The sequence below is a fragment of the Quercus suber genome, unplaced genomic scaffold (genome assembly GCF_002906115.3).
Source record: "Quercus suber isolate HL8 unplaced genomic scaffold, Cork oak 2.0 scaffold_246, whole genome shotgun sequence".
Taxonomy (NCBI): Eukaryota; Viridiplantae; Streptophyta; class Magnoliopsida; order Fagales; family Fagaceae; genus Quercus; species Quercus suber.
Genome location: NW_027069702.1, coordinates 553,553 through 562,682, shown reverse-complemented (window position 1 = coordinate 562,682; position 9,130 = coordinate 553,553). Strand labels below are relative to the sequence as shown.

The 9,130-nt window shown below is 31.1% G+C and overlaps 1 protein-coding gene across 2 annotated transcripts; it reads right to left on the bottom strand.

Moving 5' to 3' along the window:
- Nucleotides 1-4,678: 4,678 nt before the first annotated feature.
- LOC112003233 (equilibrative nucleotide transporter 3) lies at nucleotides 4,679-9,130 on the bottom strand. Of its 2 annotated transcripts, none has more exons than XM_024035417.2 (10): nucleotides 9,023-9,130; nucleotides 8,377-8,425; nucleotides 8,155-8,262; nucleotides 7,236-7,391; nucleotides 6,942-7,085; nucleotides 6,740-6,845; nucleotides 6,212-6,387; nucleotides 5,957-6,117; nucleotides 5,226-5,484; nucleotides 4,679-4,960 (listed from the first exon to the last, which is right to left on the bottom strand). In XM_024035417.2, exons 2-10 carry the CDS (start codon nucleotides 8,413-8,415, stop codon nucleotides 4,850-4,852), a joined length of 1,260 nt encoding a protein of 419 aa, XP_023891185.2. In that variant the 5' UTR covers nucleotides 8,416-8,425; nucleotides 9,023-9,130; the 3' UTR covers nucleotides 4,679-4,849. The 2 variants fall into 2 exon arrangements, with proteins under 2 accessions (XP_023891185.2, XP_065636834.1); XM_065780762.1 differs by lacking the exon at nucleotides 9,023-9,130 and adding an exon at nucleotides 8,808-9,000.

The following is a 9,130-nucleotide window of genomic DNA, read 5'->3' as shown; positions in this document are numbered from 1 at the left end:
CATGTTCAATTTTTTTAAGAAAAGTACTTTCAACTTTTCGTCCCCCAGTAATTATTTCTTTAAACATTATAAAAATATAATGGTTTAAAGCTGACAATTTTATTCTAACTCTTTACTTTTTTGGCAATAAAATATAAAGTGACTTGTTCTATCGCAGATCAACAAAAAGTAAAAGAAATTCACATTTTTTTCCACGGTCTTTAGGAGATTACAAGGAGAATTTTTTTTTTTTTTTTGGTTGGGGTTTTTCATTGCTTTTGCAAGTTGTGAGCAGTGACCAAGCCCTATTTCACATCATTAACTACTCTTCTATGTCAAGCTATAATAAAAATATATAAGTTTCTTTCTTAATTGCTCTATTTCCAATTCTCCAAATTATTTAATATCTTTATCACTAAATTTAAACTGATTTCCTTTTGTTTGAGGCAATATTTATAAGGGAAAAACTTAGATACAATACTTTAACTACTGATGGTGCCAGAAAACATCCAAGTTCAAACACTCGTCCTTATGGTCGTCCACCTCAGTGCTCAGCTGTGCTTAATACCCTCGTCCCTCCGTTACCACTAATGCCCATGTACGCTCGTCCAGTGTAGGACGAGCGGGCTGCATATCTCGTCCTTCAGTAATGACGGACGAGATGGGTAATGGAGCTAGACCTCGTCCATCATTAATGACGGACGAGGTCAATTCACAGACGACTAAACACCCTTCCAACCAAAAGCTGTATCGCTTAAGTCTCAACGCAGATCTGAAGAGGTAACCCTTGTGGCAGTTATGGAAGTTATACACTGAATCCTCCAAACTCTACAACGATTGGTAGAAGTAACTGATTTCTACTGCTATATAAAGGCCTGTCTCTGCAAAGGTAAAGGGATCTTTTTCTTTTTTCTTTCTCCAGAGAGAATTTGAGAAACGTAAAAACACAGTTTTCCTATCCTCCAGTTTTCTAACTTTACCATCGGAGAGAGAATTTGAGAAACGTAAAAACACAGTTTTCCTATCCTCCAGTTTTCTAACTTTACCATCGGAGAATCAAAGGCCGGCCACCACCGGTCTTCTCCGCTGACTTTCTTTGTTTTCTCAGGACTCTTCTTACTAGATCAAGAACATCCGGAGACATTCCAGCCCACTGACTCCTTAGAATTCCTTTGAATCTATCAGAATTTCTTGGGAAGTATCAACTACTGTTCCTTATATTTCTCTCTTAAATTTTTCCATATGTCTAGTTTGATAATTTAAACAAATGGCGTTAAAATACTATTTCATTTCAATATTTATAAGGGGAAACTTAGATACAATACTTTAACTACTGTTCCTTATATTTCCCTCTTAAATTTTTTCATCTATCTAGTTTGATAATTTAAACAAACGGCATTAAAGTACTATTTCATTTCATATTTTTCTCTTTTATTCCCCCATCCTATGAGGGAACATAGAATAGAAACCCATGGCATTAGATCTCTCCAACTTCTCACCCTTAATATGAACCAAATTGTAGCCAAGAAAGGGTAAGAAGGTCATTGGGTGAAGAGTGAGAAGAAGAAGGTAAGGGATGAGAAGGAGAAGATGCTAATAAAGAAGTGAAAGTGGTTCTTGATTTTGGAGATTTCGAAGAGATTCAAAAGTAAGTTTGAGGAGATTTTTCAACCTGTTACACTAAAATTAAAAAAAATATATATATATATATATATATCAAAAATTGAAGAATATATATATATATATAGAGAGAGAGAGAGAGAGAGAGAGAGAGAGGGGCTTCTGTGTGTGGAAAAATAGAAATTATGCATGGAATAAGAGGAGAATGACAATTTTATAGCATGAGGATAAGAATAAGAAGAGTAAAAAATAAAAGAAGATAAAAAGATAGAATAATATTAATATTGAGAGTAGTAGGGATATGAAATGTTGAAATGGAATGAGAAAGGTTGAAGAAAGTTAAGGGAAAGTGTAGTGGGGATATGAAAAGTTAAAATGGAATTGAAAATTTAATAATAAATAAGAATAATTAAAAAGAAGATAAATTAAATATGATATTTTGATTGTAATATAATAGAGTTTTTAATTCACTTTAAATGTTAAAAAATTGTATAAAAAATGGGAATGAGAAGTTGAAATGGAATGAGAAAGGTTGAAGAAAGTTAAGGTAAAGTGTAGTGGGGATATGAAAAGTTAAAATGGAATTGAAAATTTAATAATAAATAAGAATAATTAAAAAGAAGATAAATTAAATATGATATTTTGATTGTAATATAATAGAGTTTTTAATTCACTTTAAATGTTAAAAAATTGTATAAAAAATGGGAAAAAAATTGATAATGACATGGCTGCTGACGTGGCTCAATAGAAGCGTAGCAACATTAAATACTACGCTTAAACTTTTAGTAATATATAGATATAGATTTATGTTATGATTTATTGTAACACAAAAATTCTATTGCACTCTCATATAATAAAGATGTAGCCCTTAACTTATCAAAAAAAAAAAAAAAAAGATGTAGCCATTAAGGGCTTCTTTCGTGGAAGTAGGCTGTTATGTTGAACTATTTAACCCTTGTGTTCTTGTGTTATCCATTTTATACTTCAACTTCCACATCTATTCTAGTATATTTAAAATGGTATATCAAAACAAATATTTAACTTCTATATATCTTATTGATTTTTTTTCTTGTAACTCTACTCTATGATGATAAATCATTGTTTTTATTTTTCTCTTTTATATATATATATATATATTATAATTCTATTTTGGATTAACACGTTTTAGTTTTATGTTTTTTGAGTTCCCTATTATCAGTCGTCTTTCTCCCTCTTATAAATTTGGTTACATTTGTATTAAGTTAATACTTAGTTATTTTGGAAGTGAAAATTTGAATTTATATCAAAACACAATATTGACTTTGTGTTTAAATGTGTCTTTCAATTTTTTGAGTAAATCAAGTATAATATTTTAATGAGTTTTGATTATCATTATAATCTTATTTGAGAGAATGATAATTTTGATTATGGAAAATAACATGATAATCTCCTTAAAGTTTAGTTGTATAGAAACAAATTAGGAGAACATAACACACTATAACATAATTTAGAAGAATATGGACCACCTTAAAAATGAATACTATTAGTTAAACACATCCAAAATAATAGAATGATATATTTGTAAAAATAGAGAGATGAAAAATAATTTTAGTAATTATTTAATTTTTAGAGAGAACAAATTTTCAAAAAATTTTAAAGAATAAATTATTCATGGGTTATATTAATGGCTGCCTTTAGGGAAATTGTTAATAAATAATATTGAGAAAGTTTTAACACAATTTATATGAGAAGTATAAAAAACTATCTAAGGGTATATTTGATAATTGTTTTTTTCCCTTATTTTTTGTTTTCAAAAACAATTTTCTATTTTTGAGACTAGAAAACTTATTTAACAACTCAAAATGAACAGAAAACAAAAACTATTATCAAAACTTAATTTGTGAAGGAAAGGATAATAGTGCTTTCTGTTCATGTAAAATGCTATTATCTTTTACATGTAAAATGCTATTTTTAGTTTCTAATTTTCAAAAGTTAATGAAAACACACATCTAATTTGATGAATCCATCTCATTTAATGAGTTAGTATTAAAATTCAAATTCTTGTAACAACATATTTTAGTATTTTTTATTTTTTTCTTAAACAAACTATCTTTTTAATTTCAACTAACCAAACATGTTTTTGATTTCAAAAATATAAGAAATTTTTTTTTCTTTATATTCCAAAAAATAAAATTTTGAAAATAGAAAACAAAAACCTGTTATTAAAAATAACCTAATTGTTTTATCATTTTCTATAAAATATTTCTAAAAATAATTCCTAAATCAATGCTTTTAGGGCATTCGTTACCACAAGCACAAAATGATTGCTTAATTATTCTCATTCATTGCATGAGTTTGCAACTAGTGATATATAAAATTTGAATGTAGCATTTTCAATTGATGCTATTGTAAGTATTATATGTAATATATAAAATTTGAATGTAGCATTTTCAATTGATGCTATTGTAAGTATTATTGAAAGCAACCTCGTGAAGAAGATTTAGAAGATACATCCATCAAGGAACTAAGGAAAAAAAAGAAGTAAAAATTAGAACAACCAGCTTTCTTTTAAATGGAAAAAGAACCAGTTTTGGCAGATACCAATTCCTAATTTTCTGATAGGATATACTATTTGTTTGTTTGGACTTTCTCCTATGTATCGATATATGCATTATAAAAATATAAGCATAGAAATTAATTTTTTGCTTGCTTTTATTATTTTTCTTACCCCATTGAATACAAGAGGATTTGCAGGTTAATGATAACAATTACTATAAAACAAATCGATAATACCTATCACTGCTCCTAAAGACTAACAAGCTTTATTGAGATAAATTCTATCACTTAAGCCTAAATTCAAATAATTTAAATAACAATTCATCCAACACATCAACCTGGATCATAACATTGACATTCTTAATCATCAAGAGACAATAGGCTTCTTATTCTCACTAGGAGACAATAGCCAATTAGGCTTCTTGTTCTCCCCAGTGAAAGAAGAAAAGTAAAGGTTTCTTAGATTGGGATATATTTGGTTTAAGATTGGTTGTGCATAAGACAAGCATAGAAGATCCTTGTTGAATATTGTAAAAGAAAAGGATGAATTAAAATGCTTAATCAATAATATAAGGCCAATGTACTAAGATTTGATTGGTGAGTCAATCCTTTCATCAAGCCAGAACAACTTGCTCTAATTATAATTATAAGAACAATTTTACAATCAAATGAGACAACTAGATTTCTTCGATAAGAGCATTATGGACTTGTTGCTTTAAAAGTGGCCATGACCTATTAGCCACAACCAATCAAGAGAAACACCTGCAAATATACCGTTTAGAAGACACAACACAAGCATATTACCCAAGGCATTTTGCTCAGGTCCCTGCAAAACCAAAATACTTTAATTAGGAGCCTATGACAAATGTTTTTTTATTTTTTTATTATTTTTTATATAAAATAGAAATTCTACTCTGGTCTAATTTAAATATATATGTGTATGAAGTTCTATTCTGAAAACTTGAATCTCAGTCCTTGCTCCCTACACCCCACAAACATTTATATTTATGGAATGATTATCGTACCAAGGTGTGCAGTGGTGTGACAAATGTTAAATGTGCTATATATTGTGAACAATTATATCCACTAACCTTGTAACCTTTAGGTGCTACTGTGAGGACGCAGACAGTGAGGTAACCATTGGATATTCCCAGGAAGGATGTGAGAATGATCATCCATCCCTGGTCACCATATTTTGCTGTGAAGTAGTATGCCGGGATGAGTAAGAAGCGAGAAAGAACTGCAATCATAAGACCCTTTCTAGATTCTATCTTCAGGCATTGCACAAGAGGAATGTATCTTGCTATGAAATCCCAGGCATTGAACATGGTGATCAGAACAAGTGGGTACCTGAAAGATCAAAAGCCAAATGATAAGGTAATATGGAGAAAAACTACCTGATAAGATTTCCAATACATCATTTAGTCAAAGCAAAGACAGTCATGTTTTTCCAATCGGCATTAGTATGGCAATTGATTTTTCAGTCTAAAAGTACATGCAAAATTCGTTAAGTAATAAAAATTGTTTGCTTGTGTTGGACCTAACAAAAATATGATAATAATGAATTACATCCATGTCATCAAATTACAACTAAAAGTACAGGGAATAAGTACTGAATTTAAGCTAGTGATCTACATTTTTTCCAAATAGCAAGCAGATGTTTTGTTGTTCTGAGAATATGCCAAATGAAGGAATGAAGCTTTTCATTTGCAGCCACACTTGAATGCCTTGCAAAATGGATTTGGGACAAACTACTACCATCTTGTTCCATGTTACGATAAAATACCCCACTAGTCTCACTTTCTGGTAAATGAGTACTTACCATGAGCCCAATTGGTGTGCTCCTGTATTTTCAAATATGAATCCAGGGAAAATTGACAATGTCATTGCATAGATCAGGAACAGGTCCAATGCATAATCAATGTTCTGAAAGAATAGTTGTTTAATGCTCAATCGTTGTTGGGGTGTGGCATTCCCTTCAACCTGTGAAATTTTTTTAAATGCTTGTTAGTGATTTGAAAGCTTATAATGTCCTTGAACTTCATGCATCATGAGATGAAAGGGAGTGTTGCAATACTTCTTGGTTTGCTTCCGCTTGGATTCCAGCAGCAGCAAGGTCAGATGATACTGTTTTTGATCCTTCTGAAGCTGCCTTTGAGCGGTAGTACACCACTATTGGCAAGCTAGGGAAGTATGAGGCATAGAGAATAAAACAGAGAAACGTGATGAACGTTGAGATTGCTAGGAATAACACTGCAAATGAAAGGAATAAAAATAATTTATCGTCGATAGAAGTGTTATAATACATTTTAAACTCAAGTCAGATATTGAAGTGTCAAATTTTTGCAAGCGGTGCTCTGCGAATCCATTTGGTAATTGTTTACTAGTCCAGTTTATCAAAACTGCTTAAAGCTCCATTTTTTTATTTTCTAAATTCTCATGCTGACCTTTGCAATTATGATCACTATAGAATATGAGAAAAGCATATAGAATAGGACAAAATCGGAATATAAAACATCATGCTCTGTTCTCTGTATGGCACCCACTAACAGAAGTAATGAGTAGAACCAACATTTCTCTTCAACATTAAAGAAAATTTACATACAAGCCCCTTTGCGAAGACCATTATCAGATTTCTCAAATGCTGCTTTTGTGAGTAGTCTCAAAACAGAAGTTAGAGTCCCTGCTGCAGCCCAACCAGCAAGAAAGGACTGCAGAACATAGTACTATTCTGTATTAGGATAACAAGATGATAGGAAAGTAACAAAAACAGAATAAACATTAAAGGAACTCTCAGCAGAATTAACCTGGATGAGTTCAGGGAGCATGAAAGATAATTCACCCACCATTCCACCTTGAACATTGGCAGATGCAACTCCAATAAAACAAACAATTACACATATTCCAATATAAGGGCCAACTCCTCCTTTGCCAGATGTGGCTAAGTCCAACTTTCACAGCAAGTGAAAGAAAGGTGAAACCAAATTTGTTAGACTCAATGATCAGAGAATTGATATGAAATAAGTATCATGAGGTACATAAATCAGATGGTGCAATGTAAGATTGAGTAGGGAATATTACAAAGTATCAGCACTACTTACAACTAGTAGTGACAATGTACTTGCAAAGAAGAGAGTGTATCCTATTAAGTTCCGCCATCTAGTATTGATCTTTGCCTCTTTGTAAGTTAGTACTGCTGTTGTTGCAAATGCAAATGGTTGATAAACAAGGGTAAGTACCCTTGAAGGGTGGTATCGCTTCAAAGGAAGAGGAAAATTTTATCAGACCAACTAATTTGAAAAAGATATACAACTGCTACATTTATTGTCTCTGTAACCCTGCTGAAGGAGCAAATATTCTAAAGTCTATCAACTGGGAAGTCAATGAGGGTTAAACTATCTTGTGAACTTGAAAAGATGCATCAACAATTATGAACCCTCAGAAACTAACTTATTGCAAATTAATAATCGAGAAATTTTAACTCTTCCTTAATTTTCCCAAAATTGAAGAATATATACTATTAATTTCTTAAGATCCAATATGGATAACATGAACAAAAATTCTCGGTCATGTTAAGAGTATTCCATTTTATATTCCAAGTGGAGTATGCTATGTATCTTTTTTTATTTTATTTTATTTATTTTTAAACTAAGAATATTTTATTAGAAAAGAAATAAGGCCATGTGACAGATTGTGATTAGTGGAGTATAGAACAGAGCATAAGATTTTTATTCATATAAGGCAATCTTACTCATATTCTACTAAGAATGAGGTTAATTTGTAAAGTGGTTCTCTACAGATCATAGCCACATCAAGGAGTATTTTCTCATTTGAAACCGTACCTTATCCTGCCAACTGCCAAGTGTAATTTGATTCATAGTAAGGTCCTAGACTAATTTTATTCTTAGGTCAGAAAAAAGACAATAAGCACTTAATAAAAGCAAAACAAATTACCTGTCTACTGACTTGCATTTTGCTCTGAAAGCAAATGGAAAGTAACATAAGTTATGAATAGCTTACCGGAAACAAGTTATAGTAGTAATCTCCTATAGTCAGCAAACTGTTCCAAGAGACAAGACACCCCAGTCCAAGAATCCAGCAAACCACCATTGCTTTAAATTTTCCATGCTTTTAACAGAAATTTTGAAAAATGTTATATTTCAATTAGTTTGAAATTTCTAATATTCTAAAGAAATTCAGCTCTCTTTTGAATAAATCAATGTTCAAAGATTCAGCCCAAACCTCAAGTCTTATTGGAGCCTCACTATTATCATTAGCCATGAATACTCCCCTATAAATATCAGAAAACAAAGTAAGACGCAAGGTATATATATCTTTGTGTATATTTTACTTAGTTATAGAAACACTTTATGTTTAGTTCAATTTTCAAAAAAAAAAAAAAAAATTGTGAAAAAATTTTAAAATAAATATAGAGTCAAAGCATTTTATATAAAATAAAATAAATCTTTTCCAAAGATTTTTAAAATTTTTTTCCCCCACCCAACACATTAATGATAAGCAGGAATGCCTCCAACATGCAGATTGTCATTGACACTGGGAATCAAACATTGCAACCATACACAGTCCCTGAACTTTTGCACTAATCAAACTTGGCAAAATGAAAATTTATCATTATTTTTCTCGATAAATCAAGTAAGATTATAGGAAATTACCAACAACATCCAAGAGGAAACACAGTTACAACCACAAACAACACAAACAGGGCCACCACCAACAATTACACCATAGCAACCCCTCCACATGGAGAGAAGAAATACACAACAATCAACCAAAACAAGCAGGAAAAACTAACCATACAGACTTAAACAACAGTTATGTTGTGAACTATGAGAGAGAGAGAGAGAGAGAGAGAGAGAGAGAGAGAGACCTTATCAAGTGTACTGGGAAAAGCAAATGTTTTTGGAACTTAAAAGAATGGATTGGAGCAAAAGGGTCTTTGCCTTTAATTTATTAAGATAAGATTCAAGACTGGTTG

Bases quoted from the DNA above. Each gene is read 5' to 3' on its own strand.
- LOC112003233 (XM_024035417.2), bottom strand. From the start codon at position 8,415: ATGGCTAATGATAATAGTGAGGCTCCAATAAGACTTGAG. The intron at 7,086-7,235 runs GTAAGTAGTGCT...TTGCTGTGAAAG, and splicing joins GTACATTGTCACTACTAGTT to TTGGACTTAGCCACATCTGG. The intron at 5,485-5,956 runs GTAAGTACTCAT...TTGATCTTTCAG, and splicing joins GCACACCAATTGGGCTCATG to GTACCCACTTGTTCTGATCA.